Source organism: Rhinatrema bivittatum, chromosome 7 (genome assembly GCF_901001135.1).
Source record: "Rhinatrema bivittatum chromosome 7, aRhiBiv1.1, whole genome shotgun sequence".
NCBI classification, from domain to species: domain Eukaryota; kingdom Metazoa; phylum Chordata; class Amphibia; order Gymnophiona; family Rhinatrematidae; genus Rhinatrema; species Rhinatrema bivittatum.
Window position 1 is genome coordinate 65,416,217 of NC_042621.1, and position 22,812 is coordinate 65,439,028.

Sequence of the window (22,812 nt, forward strand, 5' to 3'; positions counted from 1 at the left end):
CATTAAATCTTGCCTAATCTCTTTCTTCTCGTTGAAGTGTGTTAATTGAAAAAAAAAAAAAATCTTTTTCATGAAGCCATTTCTCTTTCAGTGTCTCAAATCAAGAACCCCCCCCCCCTCCCCAATTTTCAAAAACATTCCCCAGAAAACAAAGCTCATTGTCCTCCCACTCTAAAAGCCTGCATCACTATACCAGGCAGAAAATCCTTAGACCTGAAAGGTGAGAAGAAAAAAAAAAAAAACTATTGGTTGTTCCCCCAACAGCCCCATCCTACAAGCATCCCAAACTAAAACCTGCAATAAGAGGGTTAACCAAAGTCTTTAGGGACACAGCTGCTTCAGCAAGCCAAAACAAAATTCCAGAGGAACCAGCAGCCCAAATGCAAAACTGCACCAATTGCACCCACTGCTCAACCCTCAAGCTGCTGAACCACTCAAAAATGGACCCAAGTTGAGCAGCCATAACAGCAGCATTTAATATTAGGAGGAGCTAAATACCCCAACAATTTAGACTGCTAATACTGACTGCGCCACTCCAGGTGGTCTACAATTCCATATAAAAGAAACACTTCCTCTGATAAAGTTGATACATAATCATCAGCACTTCTACTGATAATATCTAAAACAAAAAATAACACATTTTGGTAAGATAGACATCTTCAGTCGTCTTTATCCTTTCCAACCAAGATAAAGGCTAATAATGCTATTTACTTAAATCACGCACCCCTAAATATTTGAGGTGATACTTAATCCATTCAAAAGGAAACTTCTCCTTTAAGTTATCAAATTACAGACCCTGGAAGATTAATATTTAGAATTTGAGACTTACTCAAAATTAACTTTCTGGTAAATATTTTTATTGAAATGGTTTCCTATTCCGAAGATTTAGTATCTATGGGATGATTTACCAATGGATCCAAAGATTTCATTACTGTAATCCCCAAATTTGGCAAGGATCCATTGCTGAGTTGGTATAGGCTAATTTCCTTAATTAATTGCAAAATTCACTTTAAATCCAGACACCTGACCATTTTCATTTATCAAAATAGTCAAAGATATTCTAGGGTTCGCAATAGAAAACAAATGTCATCAGCAAAGAAGGAAATTGTATATTCCAGCTGACCAGAGCATATTCCCCTATTATCATGGTTACACCTAATCCTCTTTGCAAAGGGGTCCATTGCCAACCCAAACAAAAAGGGAGACAGAGGACAACACTGGAGAGTATCCCTACCTAGAATGAAAATTTTCCAAATATTTTTAATACATGCCTCAGGTGCAAGGTCCATCTTTTGCACCCATTTGATAAAATTGGGTCCCAAAACCACCTTACCAAGAGCTTTAAACATAAAACTACAATGGACTATCAAAAGCTTTTACAGCATCAATGGTCAGAAGGATAGCAAACCTAGTCTCAGTTCAAGAAATCCATAAAAGATTTAAAAGTCTTCCAATATTAACAGCAGCTTATCTTCCCTGAAGTCCGACTGACTTCACAAATTAATTCAACAGCTAATTACCCTAACCTGGTAGCCAAAACTGTGGTCAAAATTAAATATCTAAAATTTAACAAAGAAATTGGCCTACAAGATCCATACAATAATGTCTTTAGGAACAGTGATATCTGCCAAATTCATACAGGGAAATATGAAGCCCTCTCCCATAAGAAAGTTGAACACTAAGAACCACACAAATTTATCCCCAAATAGGCTGACAAACATCTCTCAATTGGTAGTCTGTATTTTTTAGGACCACTGAACGTAATCTGCTTTGAAATGTTGAAAAGCAGAATAAAAATTAAATGAATGAATATTAGAAAACTCATCGGAGAATGTGGAAGACCAAGCTACTCTGATAGCCACTTTTGCACTAAAACAAATAAGTCTACAACTAGACTTTGAAGTTATTTTTTTATAAAGATGCTGCTTTTCTTGGGTGCAAGATCTGAATATTTCTTGATTTAGAAGAGATGCAAAGAGTTTTTGATGCTCCAGCATTGAGCTACCTCCTTGGGAGGGAGTGATAACTTTTGCTTTATTTTCTCTGCAAATGTTTATTGTCAAACATGATTGTAACACACACATATTTTACGAACCAAGTCAGTTCAATATATTTCTGGATATAGCACTGATATAGCAGACCCAATTGGAGCTAAGTTAATCACTAGTATTTCCTCCGTCAGTTACCTGAATGTTTAAATGTCTCGATGAATTCACTTATTGCTTCCAGTTTTTTCTTCTTGCTATATATTAATTATATCAGCTCCAAAATTTCTACATTGATTTCTCCTACCTTGTTTCAGATGTGATTATAACAAATGTACGGAATCCCTTTATTCCCCCACAACCTTTTGTTTCTTTTTCTGTTTTGTTATTAGAATGTTATGACCTACTTTTCTTATTTCAAGAATATGGCTGGATGTATTTTTTTTTTAACTTATAAGTTAAATTAAAAAAAAAAAAAAAACTTGACAACCCATCTAGTAAGGGATTTATTCTGCTTTAACCATAAATTGTTTGTAGCCCTTAAAATTCAGAATTTTTTTTTTATACAAATCTATTCTGTGCCTCCTGAGAAATAACTGGGAGAGGAACTCCTTCCAGATATTTATCCATATTCTCATCAGCAACAGAAGTACCAGTCCCTCAGAGCTCCAGATAAAACGGGGTGAAACAAACTCTCTTTGGTTTTTGTTTCCAAACAAAGGGGCACCGGACTTGTCAATACATACAACATAATTCTGTGTTTGTTAAGCTTTCAACTTCAAAGCAAAAAATTGACTCAACTTTACCACCAGTCTGAAAATAAGGTAGTCTAGTGAGCTTAAGCTTAAAATGAGTATCGTCTAATTACAACGTACAAAGCTTACTTCTTTCAGCCTCCATCCAGAATGAAAAGTCTGCTCTCTTTTTGTCCAGCAAGTGGCTGGATTTCTGTAAACTAATACAAGTTTCCGCTCCGTTTCCTTTCCTCACAGACCGTGCTATTAGTTTACCCCGGAGAAATGCTTTGAGACCGTCCCATAACATCTGAGGGCTTTTATCTTCAGTATTGTTAAACTGGAAATAATCCTGTATGTCAGTCATTGTCCCAAACTCTGGCAGATTTCCTCATCATTCAAAAGACTGTCGAACTCCAAAATTATGTCCCACTGCCATTTAGTAAATAACAACTGATTCAAGAATATGATCTGTCCAGGTAATATTCCCACTGTCAGATAAAACAAACCCCCTAAAACAGATTTATCAATTTAAAAAAAGGTCAATTTTTAAGTATGACTTATGAAGCTTAGAATAAAATGTATAATCATGAAAAGACACATGAAGCACCCTCCAAATGTAAACCAATCCTAAAGCAGAAATCACGTTTTTAAGTTTCCTTCTATAAGATTGTGAAGTCAGGCCTAGCCCAGATGAATCATCAATCAACATGAGCAGAGACTGTCATGGTAAAAAGATAAGGAAAAGCTTTATTCGTCATTACATTTTTCATCCTTCCTCTTTCAGTGTTTCTTGGTCTAAAAAAACAAAGCTCTAAGCTTCTCAACCTCTTTCAACAGGAGTTGCCTTTTCACTGGGGTATTAAGGCCTTTAACATTCAAAGAGTCACCATAAAGGAAGCCATTCGTAGCCATAGGTTGAAAAAATATTAAAGCTCCAGCAAAAAGCTCCTCAATGCAGATCGAACAAAAAAAAAAAAAACCAAAGACGCAATCCCAAGTCATCATAATTATCTTCCTAAGCCAAGAAACAACTCGCCTCCCCGAACAAAACCAGCATCTCCAGGACTGATCCCATTCCCTCTGAGGAATGACGCCACCCACCAACTCACCACATAATCACACCAGAAAGACAAGCCCATCAAAACCCCAACAGATGAGCAAAGGTAAAACATACCCTCCATGAGTTCCTTCAGTTTATACAACCCTTCCCCCCGAATATCCCAAGAGTGCAAAATTAGAAGACAAAAAAATAAAGAACAAGCCATTCTTAACCCCTCAATACAGCAAAATCCAAGGGACAACTTAACAGTCCCCTCAGGATTCAGTCTACTTAGACAGCAAAGATTCTTCAGAGTTTCATCATAGTCTTTTCCCTTCTTTAGCCACTCAGTGACATCTAGTAGAGTCCCGCTGAGGTAGTGTTTGAGCCGGATTAGGGAAAAGCTTTAGGAGCAGCGGGCCTGTATCTCTATTGTCACATCGCCTCCTCTTGAAATAACACCACCCATATTAAAAGTTAGACCAAACAAGAACATCCAACAATAGTGTGTGTGTTATGTATGTATGTATGTATGTATATATATATATATATATATTTTTTTTTTTTTAAAGAAAATCAGTTATTTCCTCAAGCTCCCTTCATCTCTAATGTAGTTGGAGAAAGGTCACTCTACACTTCAATGATACAGTCCTCCCAGCTTAACAAACCCAAAGGTCATGCAATGGCCATGACTAATTATTTAACTGGAAAATTGTGATAGTATACATTATCTCTGGGCACATTCTTCTTAATAGTGCCCAATGTCTGATCAGTGTGATCTATTAACACATCAGCATCTCCGTTAGGATTACCTCTGGATACCAAAAACACTTTGCTTATTTTCTTGGTGATAGAGACTCAGGGATCTCACGAAATCTCAAACTGCCTCACCCTGAGTGGTTCTCAAGATCTTCCAAATTATCCATGATCTCAAGAGTCTTTTTTATATATGGCAAAAGCAGACTTTTTTTTAAGCTGCATCACTGAATCGGCCTGCTCCTCAATGTTATGTCAGCTTCTTCTACTCTCTTACTAGATATTAATACTGTTAGTCAATCACCATTTCCAGAATTTCTTCTTTTACAGATGCTATAAATTTCTTTAGATCTTGAAACCAATATAAAAACAGAACATAAGAAGTTGCCATACTGGATCAGACAGATGGTCCATCAAGCTCAGCATCCTGTTTCCAACAGTGGCCAAACCAAGTCACAAGTTCTTGACAAGTACCCAAACATTAAGTAGATCCCATGCTATTAATGTCAGTAATAGCAGTAATTATTCTCTAAGTCAGCTTGATCAATAGCAGTCAATGGACTTCTTTTCAGGAAATTATCCAAATCTTTTTGAAACCCAGCTACACTAACTGCCCTAAACACATCCCCTGACAACAAATTTCAGAGTTTAATTATGCATTAAGTTGAATAATCTTCTCAGATTTGTTTTAAATGTGCTACTTGCTAACTTCATGCAGTGCCCCCTGGTCCTTCTATTATCCAAAAGAGTAAATAACCAATTCACATTTACTCATTCTAGACCTCTCATGATTTTATAGACCTCTATAATATCCCCCCACCTCAGCCTTTCCTCATAGAGAAGCTTTTCCATCCCCTTTATCATTTTGGTCGTCCTTCTCCAATGCAACTATATCTTTGAGATGTGGCAACCAGAATTGTACAAAGTACTCAAGGTGAGGTCACCATGGAGCAATACAGAGGTATTATGACATTTTCCATTTTATTCACCATTCCCTTCCTAATAATTCCTAACATTGTTAGCTTTTTTGATTACCACAGCACACTGAACTGACGATTTCAATGTATTATCCACTATGATGCCTAGATCTTTTTCTTGGGTGGTAGCTCCTAATAGGGAACTTAACAAAGTGTAACTACAGCATGGGTTATTTTTCCTTATATGTATCACCTTGCACCTGTCCACATTAAATTTTATCTACCATTTGGACATCCAATCTTCCAGTCTTGCAAGGTCCTCCTGCAATTTATCACAATCCGCATGTGATTTAATTACTCTGAATAATTTTGTGTCATCTGCAAATTTGATCACCTCACTCATCGTATTCATTTATGAATATAATGAAAAGCACCAGTCCAAGTACAGATCCCTGAGGCACTCTAGTGTTTACCCTTTTCCACTGAGAAAATTGTTCATTTAATCCTACTCTCTGTTTCCTGTCTTTTAGCCAGTTTGCAATCGATGAAAGGAAATCGCCTCCTATCCAATGACTTTTTATTTTTCTTAGAAGCCTCTCATGAGGGACTTGGGATTTTCAGAAGGTATTTGACAAATACACTACATCTGCTGGTTCACCTTTATCCACTTTTATTAAATTCTTTAAAAAAAAAAAAGCAGATTTGTGAGGTAAGACTTCCCTTGGGTAAAGCCATGCTGACTGTGATCCATTAAATCATGACTCTCTATATGCTCTGTGATTTTGATCTTTAGAATAGTTTCCAAACTTTTTCCCAGCACTGAAGTCAGGCTCACTGGTCTATAGTTTCCCGGATCACCCCTGGAGCCCTTTTTAAATATTGGGGTTATATTAGCCACCCTCCAGTCTTCAGATACAATGGATGATTTTAATGATAGGTTACAAATCTTTATATTTGAGTTCCGCTGAAAATACACAGTCCTCTTTCCCAGGACCCTTCTCCTCAGCCGAAAGGACAGTGCAATCCACAGCAAGCTCCACAGGGCCCTATGAAGTCAAGGATATCTTTCAAATAAATGCACACAGTGGCATATACATGTTTATATGGCCATGAGCAGATATACTCAAGTATTTTATAACTTGTGCCTATGATATATACGTTTCATAAAAACGTGTATCGCTGCCTTGCAACATAGGCACATATATAGGCTTACGCACAAATAAATGCAATGCATTGGAACCACATATCGGTGCATTCAATGCACGTAGTTTTCCTATTTTAAAAATACACATGTGTATATTTTACATGCAAAAGTAAAGTAGGATTGACAAAATGGTGCCGTGAGAAAAGACGCGGTCGGATGGTTCTCCTGACTCGTTAATACTTTTCTGCTTTTTGTTGAAAATGTGCCGCATACAAAAAGAAAAGGTAAGGTGAGGGAAGGCACCTTGAACACCCCCCCCCCCCCCCCCCAGACACCTACCTTACAACAAAACGAGAATAAAGGAGTTCTTCGCCGCTGCGGGAAATGCTCCGGGATTGTCGGCTGCAGCGCTAGAGGGGGAGCAGGCTCAAACACTGCTCGGCGAAATATCTCTTAGCCCCAGAGCGCCGGCAACTCCCTCACCTCCTGCCCATTCCAGCCCGGTGGGCCCGGCCTTGAACCACGGACGAATGTCGTTTGTTGGGGGAAGTGGCCATAGAGGGGGCCCCAGCCGTTTGGCTGATGGGGCAGCCCCAGGGCGGAGCTGTTTTAACCGCCCTGTGTGAGGCCAACATCGGAGGATTAAGTAGCGCAGGTGGAAGTTTTCCAGCGTGGTCTGTACAAGGAGGGAGTCAGACAGAACACCCCAAGGAACCCACGGAACAACAAGAAGGTTTGCCTTTAAAATTACTTGTAAAGCCTTCGGTAGTGACTCCGGAAACAGTGTGGAGTGCTTTAGCTTTACTTGAAAATGCGATTATGTCTTTAACCACTGTGATTAAAGAGTCGCAAACATAGTTAAATGCTGTAAACCCGGTGGTATTAAACTACTCAAACAAGATTCAAGAAATGGATTCGCAAATTCAGCAGATTAAGTCTGTTCAAGCTAATTTAATTCAAGAACTGAAAAGCGGATGGAGAATTTGGAAAATAGTGTACGCTATAATAATTTACGAGTACTTAATTTTCCGAAATGCAAGTTGATTTCCCCATAAAGAGCAATTTAAAAAGTATCAACAGGATGGACTGTCTTGGCCTATTGGAGAAATACCGAATATTATGAAAATGTATTTCCTTAACGATCAAAGACTTGGCAGTATGAAAGTGAATACTCTCCCTTAATGGAGAGACCACAGACGGTCTCTCCATTAAGGGATCTATCTGGTTTCCTTGAAACTACACAAGAAGAACAAGTAGGAAAAAAAGAGGGACTTTAATTGTTAGATTTATGATACCCACAGAGAGATCATATGTTATAGTGAGATCCACGCAAATACCTTAGCCATGTGGGCAGGAATACCTGGGCAGTCTGGAAGTGCCACCTGATCTTTTTCTGAAATATCTACCAGGTTACTATGAGAAAAAAAAACTATGAATTCAAAATACATTCTGATAGTATCAGAGCAGGATCACCTGCGCCAAGGCTTGATTTACCTTGATTAGCAAAGCAATTTTTAATGTTCTCCATGAGGAAATTAAGCTCATTGGATTTTAGAAAGGCAGAAACGAATCTCAATATGCTTTCTTAGTCATTTTTTTCTCAACTGAAATGAACAGAAATGGAAATTGTATTTGTTTCAATGGCATCCAACATATCAAAGGAATTATGTGCATACAATCCTTATGTTAGTGAATGTTATGGTACCTGCTATCTGTTGATATGCTGGCAAGTTGAAGGCTCTCCTTTTCTCCCTGGGCATTATATTAAATGTAGTGAATTTTATTTTTATTTATTTATATTTGAAACAAGAATTTCAACCAAAAAAAATTAAAAGAAAATGCTCTTATTAACTAATTTAAATTTTATATAAAACAAAACTTAGCTCAAGAACAAACACACAAAAAGCATAGAAATATATTCATGGTAACTCCAGCACAGCATTCTAGACTGTATCACAAATTGTACAAAAGATTGCTATGGTATCCTATAATTATGTAAAATAGAAAACTATTTAAGCTTTTCTTGTATTTACAAACCCATCAAGGGATTTCAGAGCCCCGACTGGTACAAAATATCCCAAATACGTTCTAAACAAACACATAAACTACCCCAAATGGTTGCATAATAAATTAACAGATATTTTTCAATATTTTCTAAGACTGAAGTAAGAGTGAATACATCCCACCAGCAATGCTTGCAAGTAACTGACCTTCGGCACACAAAAATCTCTTGTATCAGGAAAGACAGCTTCACTACATATTTTTCAACAAGCCTCAATCAGAATGTGTTTAACTAATAACCACAATGGAAAAAGAAAAAAAAAAAAAAAAAAAAAAAGATTCCTTTGTGTAAAAATCCATAATTGAACCTCATGTTACTTTCAGTTACTAATGTCCTATACACTGTATATAAGATATCCCAAACAAGACAGACAAGTTAATTTTCACATTCTGAAAACTCAAACACTGACCTACAAAATCTGAGCCAATCACCCACACAGGCATATCTAGACATGATGCCTGTGCATATAACACCCTATGAAATCCAGAAGGAAGCTCTCTTTGGTTCACTGGGAGTATTAAGAAAGGCACTGGCATTAAATATGAGATCAAGATCATACTCAACATACCCTGGCTTACGAGGGAGGCTCGTCTAGTCAACCCACTTGTTAATTTCATATTATTCTATGCATTAAAGCTTTTGATAAACCCTAATAGTTCCTTATTAATATAGCACAATAGCCATTTCAATGTACCAATGCATTTTTTATGGAATTGATACATGAAAATTATTACACACAAGGTAAGTTAACCATATTTCTTGAATTAGAGATGTACAGCACAGTTACTTACCTCTAACAGGTGTTCTCCAAGGACAGCAGGATGTTAGTCCTCACACATGGGTGGCATCATCAGATGGAGCCCCAATGCAGAAAACCTATGTCAAAGCATGCATGCCCCATACCAAGCGTCCACGCGGGATCCCTCTCCAGATTTGTAACACAGAATTACATTTAAAAATAAAACATAAAAGAAACCCAACTCCATGGAGTGGCGAGTGGGGTTTCATAAGAACTAACATCCTGCTGTCCTCTGAGAACACCTGTTACAGGCAAACAACTCTGCTTTCTCCAAGAACAAGTAGTCCTTACACATGGGTGAATCCCTAGCTACGGCTGCTCCAACACAAAACAGGCCCAACAGACACCCAAAACAGGTGCCAATGGGCACAATACCAGTGCTGTTGGTACAAGAGGGGGAAGGCAGCCTGAACTCAAAACAACGAGCCCTAGGCAGGAGATTTGGGTTCTACAAACAGATTCCAAAGGACAGACTGGCCGAACCTACTGTCGCATCAGCCATCCTTATCCAGACAGTAATGAGATATGAACATGTGAAGAGAACTTCACGTCGCAGCCTTGCAGATCTCCTCCATGGGAGCTGCTCGCAAGTGGGCCACTGATGCTGCCATGGCCCTGACATGACCCCCAAGATGCAGTCCAACCTGGGCATAACAGAAGGAGATGCAATCTGCTAGCCAATTGGCTGTCTTTGGCAACGGCAACAACCAACCTACTCTTATCAAAAGAAACAAGTTGGATGGACTGTCTACGGGCTTCTGTCTGCTCAGATAGAAGAAGCTTAAGGCTCACTTGCAATCCAAACTGTGCAGTGCTCGGTCGCCTTGGTAAGAATGGGGCCTGGTAAAGAATATTGACAGGATGACTGGCTCGTTAAGATGGAAATCAGGCACCACCTTAGGCAGGTGTGTATGCAAGACCACCCTGTTATGATAGAACTTAGTATAAGATAGATAAGGCCTGGAGCTCGCTGACCCTACGTGCCACCAAAATATGCCCTATCATGTCAGGTACTTCAGATCACGGTGCACAGCGGCTCAAAAGGAGCTTTCATCAGCTGAGCTAACACCACATTGAAATCCAAAGACACAGTGAGAGGCATTAGGGGAGGCTTCAACTAAAGCAGGCCCCGCATGAAACGTACAACTATAGGCTGTACAAAGATGGGTGTACCATCTACACCGTGGTGATATGTGCCAAATGCACTAAGATGAACTCTAACAGAGTTGATTTTTAAGCCAGCCTCCGATAGGTTAGAAGGTAATCAAGCAGTTTTTGTATGGAGCAGGAGAACAGATCTAGGGCCTTCTGGTCAAGCCACACGGAAAAACTTTGCCACTTCAGTCCATAGGACTTTCCAATGGAAGGCTTTCTAGACGCCACCAGGACCCAAGACACATCCTCTGAAAGATCAAGTGGCTGCAGGATTAACCTCTCAACATCCAGGCTGTGAGCAACAGGGCCTGGAGATTGGGATGCCGTAGCCTGCCTTGGTCTTGCATGATGAGATCTGGGAAAATCCCCAGAATGAATTGGTCTCCAGATGGACAACTCCAGTAGGAGTTGAAACCAGACCTGTCTCGGCCAATGAGGAACTATGAGGATCAAAGTCCCTCTGTTCTCGTGAAACTTCAAGAGAGACTTCATCAGTAAGGAAATCGGAGGACACGCATGCAGAAGACCCTTGGCCCTAATGACAGGCAAGGGCATCAGAAGCTGGTTTGCTGTCTGACCTGTACAGGGAGCAGACCTGAGACACCTTCCTGTTGCTGGGGAACGCAAACAGATCTACATCCGGGCTCCCCCAGAGGCAGAACATCCAGGGACCATTCATGGGGTCTGAAGGCTCGACACAGCCTGTCCATTACCACTTCTCTATCCTGGCCAGGTACATGGCCTGAGCACCATCCTGTGGGACAGGGCCCATAACCAGCTCTACACTGTTTCCTGACACAGGAGGTACTATCCCGTTCTTCCCTGCTTGTTGACATATGACATGGCTAACTGGTTGGTGGTTTGGATCAGGACAATCTCCGAAGAGATTCTCTCCAGTACATGGCACGTCAGAGTTATTCCTGTATCTCTGGTTGGATATCCGCAACCCGCAGCCATACCATTCTGCAGGCACCGATTCCCACTGCAGATACTCTCAATACCATTTTGAAAACATCGTAGGTCACACGGACCTCATGTTTTCTGCACTCCAGGCCCTTATGTACCAGCGACAAAGATGTCCTGCTGCTCTTGAAGCAGCTGCTCAGGCTGCCACCAAAGCCTTGGACTTCCGTGACCCGAAGAGCTGATCCATCCTGTAGAGTTGAAGCAGACATCCTTTCAGGATCATTTAGGCACACAAGCAACAACCCCGGACATCATGCAATGCCCAGAGGCAGAGGACACTCATCTCATGCAGATCCGTGATGGGTAAGGTTCTTGGGCACTGCTAGTATAGACAAAAAACAGACGTGGCCATGACAGAATGAAAGAAAAGGGGCCATAGACACGAAATGATGGCGGCGGCCCTCGATGATTGGCGGGCACAGAGACACCGCTTCTGCAGGGGTAACGGACCATGAAAAAGCAGCTTACCAGAAACGGCAAAAATCCTGTCTAGGATGCTACGCGATGAGAAGAAAAGTTTTCCAATAGGCCAAAAACAGATAAAAGTGAGCTCACCCAGACCACGAGGTTGTTGGTTTGGATCAGGACAACTATGTTGGACAGCCAAACTCTGAAAGCCCATAACATGTGCCTGATCGCCTGAAGCTCCAGGAAGTTGATTTGACAAGAAAATTCCCGAGCAGACCACAGACCCTGGGTACCAAGCCCATCTAAGTGAGCTCCCCACTTAGATGCCCTATACCCACATGGACGCATGGTATAGGGCATGCTCAGTGTGCCTAATCAAAGTTCTAGAAACTTTTGACATGTTTCCACATCGGGGCTCCATCTGATGATGTCACCCATGTGTGAGGACTACCATCCTGTTTGTCCTCATTAATTAACTATTTAATATTTTCTCTAAGTATAACTTTACTGTTTAGTCTTGGGCCTTGCCATTTAACATAGTAGCTCCCTTACAACGATAGGAACCTGGCCATGGATCTCTAGAAGGAAGTATGTGATGGATTCTGGCGCTATCTACTGCAGGGACAGGCAAGAAGGACCCTGGGATGCCTCCAAAACTTTCTGGTTGTGGCCCCAGCAGCAGAATGCAGGGGAAAAGACAAGACTGCTACCACATCATCAAGGCCAACTCAGATCTGTCAGGCCAGTCAGCCAATCACCAATAGTTGCTGTTGCTTCTCCCCCTTCCCCCTTATGCTGCTTCATAGTTGCTGCTCAGGATCCCATTCTGGCTCTGGCACTGTACCCTGCTCTGTGCATATTACACAGCTAACAGTTCTAATTTCAATTGTTTAAACAGATACTTTTTAAAACAATATTCACATCCCTATCTCTTTTAAACAACTAAAATATAACAGTTAACTGCAAGATACGCACAGAACAGGGGACAGTGCCAGAGCAGAACTAGAACCTGAGCCCAGAAGCAGCCATGCAGGAGCAAAAGAGGAGAAGCAACAGCAACTATTCTTTAGGTAACTTGGCAGCTTTTCTGCAATTTTCTTGGCAAGAAGGGGTTTATCTTTCAGTTCTGTTCAGCATCCCACTACATAGTGCTGTTCTTGTCTTTATTTTTTTCTGCAACGCTTAACTGTCTTATTCTTCTTCCAGTCGCTTTTCCATTTCTTCTTTTAGTGTTAGAATCAGATTTCTGCTTCCCCTCAAAGTTGACCTTGGCACTCAAGAAGGTTCCAGTTATCTGTACAGCTTGCACACACCTCCCTCCTTCCTGGAGACAGACCAGAGCCAGCTTTCACATAAGATGCCAAAAGGTAGAAAACAGTAAAGTATTGGTAAAGAAAGCTGTTTTGATGATTTGGGTGCATACATTTCTGCCTATTATATCTTTGTAGGAACAACTGATGAACTTTCTATAATTTTTGTATTTAAAAAGGGGGAAACTGGCTATCAAGCAGGGTATTCTGCAGTTGTGGCGCTGTGGATATTAAACCTTCTACTCTCTCCTTTGTGGCACTGAATACTTAACTGTTGGGAATTATGGGAGGATGCTGAACTCTGGCTGGTGTGCATGCTAAACCGGATGGTGCGATAGGTTATAGGTCGGGGTATAATGTTTGAAAGATCAAGAGATATTTGTAACTCGACAAGTTTGGTTTGTAGTTTACTTTTTCCACGAGATGTCTTCTGTCAATCTCTTGAATAAATAAACAATATAAAAGCGACGAGAAGGAAGAGAAAATATTAAGAGAAACATGGAGGCAGAAGAAAGTCTAAAATCTGTTCAACGTTTTACAAAATGGACCTGCGATTTCCCACTCCCAACTTTACATTTCATCAGTGGCTGATTTTTTCAGTTATATGGTGCTGTGATAAAAGCACTCAATTCTCAACCATGTGTAAGTTTTTGCATGTCACGGTCCTAAAATTGTTGATCAAGTAACACACAGCATTTCAATTGGCTTCCAAATCCATTTCTCCTCCATTAAAATTATGGCTTCTTACCAAGCATCGCTTCATCTGAAAGGACTGGACCTTCACTGCTTGAATGGCTTCATCCAAGAGCTTTTCTTGCTCATCCTGAGGAGACTGCTGTGTTGTAGGCTGAAAAAGACAATAACAAAAGCATCTATTAGTCTTGTTGTCCATGAATCATGGAGGATATATTGTCATCAGCAGTGCTGCTCAGTTAATGAGGAGCCTTATTGAATGTGGCTATTATAGGTTGTAACATTGTTGTGGGCAGGAATAAACTTGATCTTCTATTGTCATCATGTCACAGACTCAGTTGAATTATAAAAGTCAACTAAACATAGAAAAGGAACTTTATTATGAAGATCTCTGTGATTTGATCTGGGCCTTATATCCTGCAAGCTTGGCCTGAGGTTTCCCCACATACTAAGGGCCAGTGCATTTTCTCTCCCCACTTTTATAATCAACAACTTCCATGTCACTCCGGCTAGGGAAAAAGGACAAAAAACCTCCACGGTCAAGCCAACCAGTGGTGCTTATGTTTGTTATTTAACTTTTAATGTGCCAATATACCGCAGCTTTCAGTTATGCACCGTGCTGGCCCTCCCTCTGTCCTTCAAATAGATTACTAGCAGTAGACAGTAGTGGCACAACCCTTCACTGGAGCCAACCGGAGCCTTTGTGGAAGCAGAAAAGGAATTCTCCCCGCGCTGACGTTGGAAGAAATTGGGCTGCTGTACTTTGCTAACAGTTGAGCTTACCACTCTTAGAAATAAGGGTTTTAGTTTGTCTTTTATAGAATTCTCTATAAAAAAAAAACTGCATAAGAAGCAGTAGTGCCTAATTCATACTAGAGATGTGAATCGTGTCCTCGATCGTCTTAACGATCGATTTCGGCTGAGAGGGGGAGGGAATCGTATTGTTGCCGTTTGGGTGTTTAAAGAATCGTGAAAATCGTGAAAATCGTGAGCCGGCACACTAAAACCCCCTAAAACCCACCCCCGACCCTTTAAATTAAATCCCCCACCCTCCCGAACCCCCCCCCCAAATGCCTTAAATTACCTGGGGGTCCAGCGGCGGTCCGGAACGGCAGCAGTCCGGAACGGCCTCCTGCAATTGAATAGTGTTGTCTTCAGCGGCGCCATTTTTCAAAATGGCGGCGCAAAATGGCGGCGGCCATAGACCAACACGATTCGACTGCAGGAGGTCATTCCGGACCCCCGCTGGACTTTTGGCAAGTCTTGTGGGGGTCAGGAGGCCCCCCCAAGCTGACCAAAAGTCCCTGGGGGTCCAGCGGGGGTCCGGAAAACGATCTCCTGCCGCAAATCGTTTTCCGTACGGAAAATGGCGCCGGCAGGAGATCAACTGCAGGAGGTCATTCAGCGGGGGTTCCGGACCACCGCTGAACGACCTCCTGCAGTCGATCTCCTGCCGGCGCCATTTTCCGTACGGAAAACGATTTGCGGCAGGAGATCGTTTTCCGGACCCCCTGTTCAGAGCTTGGGTTCTCAGGCTTTATATCTCGGTTTTGTTCGCATGCTTCTGTTTCTAATTTGCAGTCCCTTATTTCTGTATTAGGTGAGGGTCGGTCTGTGTTCTGCCTGGGTGTGTTGTGACTGAGGTGCAGTATTGCTGCTGGCGTGTAGTTTCTCTGTAGGGATTTGTAGCAGTCCGGCTTGTTTGGTTACCCTAGTAGGTGGTGTATTAATGCTCTAGGGCCTAGTGTAGTTTTTGTATTGCTGTTGTGTCATAAGACTGCTGCTGTTTGAGTCCCGATAATCGGTGCTGTGACTGTATGCTATGGTAAGGTTCTAGGCTTTTTTTTTTTTTTTGGTAGGGGTTTGTGTTACTTCACAAAATGTCTAGCAGTGGAGGGAGTCTTTTTGCTGAGCTGGCACCAGAATTTTAATATTTTTTTTCATGCTGGGTTGCAATGTGAACTGTAGTAGTTCTGCTCTGCACCCATTCTTATGATTATTGCTATTTTATTATAGTTTTGATGATCTCTGCTTTTCTGGAAAGTGGAGTCATGAAAGAATATATTGATATTTGTTTTGTGACATGATTGATTGTATCCGATGTTTATGTGTTCTTTGCTATTACATGGTACTCATGTATTTATAAACTGGAATAAATATAAAATATGTTAATACAGATTAATAAGGAATTTTTTTTAATGTTGATAAGTGTTTGAAATAACCTATATGCCTACAGGCCACCCATGTTAACCTTGGATCCACCCAAAAAAAGTTAGTTCTGGCTATGCCTGAAATAAGAACTAGCCCCGACCAAGCTCATATTGCCTGAGCTACAGCCTGACCAGTAGGCCCAGAAACTCTATCCTCTACAGTAAACCGTATCCTCCTGTTTCTCCAGCAAAACTTCTTAAGACACTGGTCTGAAGTAACAGCCACTTCATGGCAGGGAACTACAATGCTACACAGACACTGACTGCAACATCACTAAAGAATCTAACAGAAAGACCAAACCAATTAATGTGAAATGAAGCAATATGGACTGATAAAAAAATAGAATTAACCTCTACTCCCATTTCAGAATTTTAGTCCAGGTACAGTTGTGTATGCCAGAAACATTTCTTTACAAGAAAGAATCAAGGCATGCCCACTTCAGCATTACCAGACATGCTAAAGAGAATAAAAGTTCAATAAGAGTGATAATTTTTTATTGGACTAAACTAAGAAGGGCATCATCTTATATTTATTTATTTGTTCAGTTTTATATACAGTCATTCGGTGCAGCCATCATAACGGTTTACAAAAATCAAACAGAATAAACCATTAAAAAATTGATGCATAAATTAATAGTGGAAAAGAAGAAGGGATCGGGGAGAGGTTGGTGGTGAAAAAGGGAGCATAAGGAAAAGAAGGGAAAAGGATCATGTTAACAGTATTGGTATTTAAACATCTTCGGGATGGTCTTCTAGTGTTGTTAATTATAAGTTCATATTGCTATTATGATGGTCATTGCCAGACGATTTTTCATTATCTCCTTTGCATGCGTATGGTTGGTAGTCTTGGTTAAAATTAGATTGTTGAAATAAATAATCATTAACGTAGACTTTATGAAAAAGAAAAAAAAAAGTCTTTAGATCTTTTTTTGAAAGTTTTGATATTCGTTTATATAAATTTATGGTTTTATTTGTTAACCTTTATTTCCATGCATTCTAGGGAAGTTAAGGAAACGTAAATGTAAACATTTAGCATTATTCTCAGAAGTCTCAATACGCCTTGACAATAGTTCTCTGTCTTACCACGGCTGCATGAAATTCCAGATTTCTTTTTTCCCCCGTTTCTTCAAGGGTTTTAAATTCTCTCCTCGGAATTTTTAATGGATTTCTGTATTGCTAGAATATCCTGTTGGTTTCTCCCACTAATACAGTCCATCTTTTCCTCCAGGCCTTTTATATTTGTAGCCATTACGGCCCACAGGAGTTCTAGGTGTGTGTCCATGTTTTTAACATGTCTAAGGTAGTGTGGGACTTAATGGCGGTAATGGCTGCAAATATAAAAGGCCTGGACTGTATTAGTGGGAGAAACCAACAGGATATCCTAGCAATACAGAAATCCATTAAAAATTGAGAAGAGAATTAAAATCCTTGAAGAAACGGGGAAAAGAAGAAATCTGGAATTTCATGCAGCCGTGGTAAGACAGAATTATTGTCAAGGCGTATTGAGACTTTTGGGAATAACGCTAAACATTTAAATTTAGTTTCCTTAACTTCCCTAGAGTTGCTGGGGAAGTACCAATGGAAACTCTTCAAAACTTTCTAAAGGAAATATTGGGTTTTTCTGAAATTGATTTGCCTAATATCAGTTTCTGTTATTTTCTGCCTAAGAGAAGTTTAAATCTAAATACGTCCGAGTTACCTTTTCAGGGGAATCTTACAAATGTTTTAGAAAATTCTGATAATGAAGTAATAGATTGGGGCACTTTATTAGTTTCTTTTGTAAAATGTCTGGACCTAAATAAGGTCATGATAAAATATTTTTATAAGTATCCTCTCTCTTTTCATGACAAATTAGTTAAGATTTTCCCAGATCTCGCTTTATCTACGTAATTACGGAGAAAAGGGTTTTTAGCTTTTTGACAGGATGTTATTTCTTTGGGTTTCTCGTTTGTGTTGCGGTTTCCCTGCAAATGCATAATTAAAAAACAACAGGATATCTTTGTTTTCTTTATGCCGAACATCTGAAAAGCTTTATTGAACAAAGAAAAATCGTCACTTCGTCCCAGCTTCTAGTTAAATAATATAAACAGTGCAGTTAGTGCTATGTTAAGCTTTTTCTGTTTTTTTTAATTACATTGGTGCATGGAAGCCTAAGGGGAGACCCTTAGGCTTCACGCCTCTTCTATTTCTTTATTATTGTAAGTACCTATTTACTATTGATTATACAAAATAAATGCAGTAATGATAATGAATGTGATAGAGTGAACATATTTCTGTAAGAAATGAATATGAAATATCAGGACCGCTTATCTTATGTTATTATTGCTTTTGTGTAATAAATGAAAATCAATAGAACAAATAATTAAAAAACATAAACATGGACATCAAGTTTTCATTTTTACCTGCTGAAAACTTTTATTTAAAACAAGTTCCTGCTGATCTGACTGAAAATTTACAAAGACATTGAGAATTTGTATCTAAAGAAAGTTTAGCAAGATACAAGTTCATATAGTTTCAGCAGGGGAAGAATATGCCAAAACAATTCTGATCATTTTCTTTCATTGGATGATACAAACTAGTTTGGGGCAAGCACTGAATTGGTATACTTAGATTTCAGTAAAGCTACTGTGCCAGAAAGGAGACATATTTAAAGTGAGCAGCCTAAAAGTGGCTCCAAGGTGGTTGACAGGTTAGACATTGGCCGAGTGCCAAACAGAAGGTATTGGTAAATGAAGCTCACTTCAAGGAACGCGAGGCTAATGATGGAGTGTTTCAGGTTATCAGACCTGGGCTAGTTTTACTCAATACTTTCATAAGTGATATTACAGAAAAGGTGTGTTTTTTTTTGCAGGTGATTCTAAAACATTCAACAAAGTGGATAGGCCTGTTGGGTACAGAGTGATCTAAACCTAATACTACTTATTTCTATAGAACTACTAGAAGTAGGCAGCACTGTACAATGATGATTAAGTCTTCAGATACAATAAATCCCATCCCCAAAGAGCTTACAATCTAAGTGGGTACTTGAGACAATGGGAGAGAAAGCAACTTGCCCAGAGTCACAAGGAGTGTGTCAGTGAGGGAAGTGAGATTAAAACCCTGGCTTCCATGGTTCTCTGCCCATTGCTCTAACCACTAGACCAGGGGTGGGCAAACATTTTTCTGTTGAGGCCATATTACAATGAGGTCCGGGCAGGATCCCCCCTTGGAGTTCCTCGACACAAACAACCCCAACGCAAGCTTACGCACAATCATTGTTTACACCTTAGGAGCCCCTTCAATCATGGATCCTAGCCTCTACCAAAATCAGCAAGACCTTAAACCCAAAAGGTCCCGGCTAGCAGATTACCTCACCTCAGTCACGGCCATAAAAGTATAAACAGAAAGGTGCAGACAAAAAAACCGAAATGGAAACCACTAAAAACCAGACTCATATGCAGTGAAATAATGCAAAAACAGAAATCACATTATGTATGAGAACAAAAAAAAAAAGAAATATAAATCAGTAACAGTGAGTAAACCATACTAATAAAAGAATATTTCAAAACAGATGAAGAGAGCATATAATTAAGAATAAGGATAAAAAAAAATTAAACATTTCCCAAAATCAATTAAATATTTCAAAACAGCAGTCATATCACACATTTCCCTCGCTCCATACCTTTCACCTTTATTTCCAGTTACCCAGAGATTGGATTAGTGGAGGGGAATATACACACTTTCTCCTCTCTCATACATATACACTCATACATTAAGACTTATTTATTTATTTATTTTTAATTTTTATATACCGAAGTTCTTGTAGGGACTACAAATCACTCCGGTTTACATACAACGAAGAACTGCTCAACAAAGAGCGGAGCTTTACATGGAACCGTATAACATATGGAACAGTATAACTGGTATGACTTCTACCCTCTCTTCTCATTCCCCTCTTCCAATTCCTTCCTCTCCCTTCCTTCACTCACCTTTCAGTCATTCACCTCTTCTCTCACCTCTCAATCACTCACCTTCCCACTCACCCTCTTCCCTTCCCACTCAGTCATGCTCCCTTCTTCTCAGTCACACATCCTCTCCCTCCCCCCCAATTAGTCCCTTCCCTTCTCTCCCCTCTCAGGCACTCCCCACCCTCACCCCCTTCCCAGCCTACCATGTGACTCACCTTTCTACTGGGGTTCTCTTTTTCTTCCTGCTGGCTGGATGCAGGAAACCCACCAGTAGATCAGCTTCAGGCCCACCATGCTGCAGGGCCTCTTCTTGTTGGCAGGGAGGGAAACCCTGCCAGCAAGTCACACCACGGGGCCACAGGGCCTGTTCTTGCTGGTGAGGGGTGGGAACCTCCCCAGCTAGCCATGCTGCAATGCCAATCTTCTTGCTGGTGGAGGTTGGGAACTCTGCCAGCATACTACTAAATGTGCTGTGATGCAGGATGGGTCCTCTTTCTGCTGACAGGGGTGGAAACCATGCCAGCACATAATTCCATGCACCACGAGACAGATGGGTCCTCTTCCTGCTGGCGAGGATGGGAACCCCACCAGCGCATAAGTCCACGTGCGGCAAGACAGACACATTCCCTCACATGGGTGAGAACCCTGCCAGCACTTAACTCCATGTGCCATGAGGCAGATGGATCCTGGTGGGGGTGGGAACCCCACCAGCACACCACTCAGGGCCCGATTACGCGCAGGCCATAAATAATGTACATTTTAAACAGATAGGTCGGATTTGGCCCATCTGCACCCACCCCTGCACTAGACCATGTTTCTGTCCTCCATTATCATGTGCCTAGCAGCTAAGAATCAATGCAAAAATAACAAAGTCAAGCACTGGGAATGTAGAAATTTAAGGGAACAGTATACATTGGGGAATGAGATAATAATGTGCATCAATTAGGAGAAACATCTTGGGGTGATTGCAACTGATGATCTCAAGGTTGCAAAATGCAAAAAGGCAGTGGCCAGAGCCAAAATAAATGTTAAGATGCATAGGCAGAGGTATGACCAGTAGAAAAAGGGAGATAATGGCTCTGTACAAGACATTGTTGAGACACTGAATACTGTGCCCAGTTCAGAAGGCCAAATGTAGGAGCCCAAAGAGGGACTACAAAATGATACAAGGTTTCCATCAAAACATGAAACGAGACTTAAGGATCTAATATGTAGACAACAGAGAATATGACAGAGATTCATATACTTCAAACAGTATAAATCATGCTCAAGAAGCAAAACCCTTTTTAGCACAAAGGAAGCTGAAGGATAAGAGGTCATAATGTGAAGCTCAAAATGGGGAAGGGGGTCAAATTAGAAAAAGATGTTCACAAAAAGGGTGGTTAGGATACATGCATCAGCCTCTCTGTGGAGGTGGTGAATACAATAACAGTAACAGAATTAAAGAACATGAGAAATTGCCATGCTGGGTCAGACCAAGGGTCCATCAAGCCCAGGATCCTGTTTCCAACAGAGGCCAAACCAGGCCACAAGAACCTGGCAAGTACCCAAACACCAAGATCATCCCATGCTACTGATGCAATTAATAGCAGTGGCTATTCCCTAAGTCAATTTGATTAATAGCCGTTAAAGAACTTCTCCTCCAAGAACTTATCCAAACCTTTTTTGAACCCAGCTACACTAACTGCACTAACCACATCCTCTGGCAACAAATTCCAAAGCTTAATTGTGCGTTGAGTGAAAAAGAAGTTTCTCGGATTAGTCTTAAATATTCTACTTGCTAACTTCATGGAGTGCCCCCTAGTCCTTCTATTATCCAAAAGTGTAAATAGCCGAAAGTAATGGGCAAGCACAGATGATCTTTAGTTAAAATGAACTGATGGGGAAAGAGATCCATTAGAAACTACGGCAGGGGTAAGCAATGCCAGTCAAGTGCCAGAAATCACACGGGTTTTCCGGATATCCACAATGAATATGCATAAAATGTATTTGCATGAATGTAGAGACAGTGCATGCAAACGCATCTCATGCCTATTCAGTATGGGTATCCTGAAACCCTGACTGGAGTGTGGCACCACAGAAACAGGGCAGCAGAAAGACCATTCAGCCCATCTTATCTGCCCATCCATACAACTCAAGGACTAGGTCTTATGATCCTTAGCAGTCACATTACTTTGCATCTTTCTGTTTTTCTCTTTTGGAATTTCATTCATGGTCTGACTGTGAAAGTTTGGGACTTCACAATACTTCATTAGGTTTTTCTTTCCACAGTACCTTTAGAGAAAAAGGACACCTAAAGTGCAAAATTTTAAAAAAGTTCACATGACAAACAGCAATATTAAAAAAAAAAAAAAAAGAAGTGTGTTCTTTAAAAGGAAGGAGAGTGGCCCTTTCCAATCTTTTAAGCCACTTGATTTCTCTATAATTCCTCTTAAAACAACAAAGCTGTCAAGAGTCACAGCTTACAACAGCAATGGATTTATTTTTTGCCATCTCACAAATAACATTACATAAATGTATCGAAAATCATTTCTGACACTGCTGACAAGAAGGCTGTTTCCTAGCTATAAAAAGCAGCACCTCATTTCCTTACATTAAGCGTAAGTGCATTTGGTCTTTTTTTTTTTTCCATTTTAAGAAAAAGGAAACTTAAGCCATACAATTTCATAGCTAGACTAGCAATT

At 40.4% G+C, this 22,812-nt stretch overlaps 1 protein-coding gene across 1 annotated transcript in view; it reads right to left on the bottom strand.

The window, feature by feature from the left end:
• Window positions 1-22,812, bottom strand: part of VPS35 (VPS35 retromer complex component) — a 196,661-nt gene that overhangs the window by 170,699 nt on the left and 3,150 nt on the right. The window contains exon 2 of the mRNA XM_029608455.1: window positions 14,027-14,125. Coding sequence (XP_029464315.1) covers window positions 14,027-14,125 — 99 coding nt within the window. The remainder of the gene's footprint in view (window positions 1-14,026; window positions 14,126-22,812) is intronic.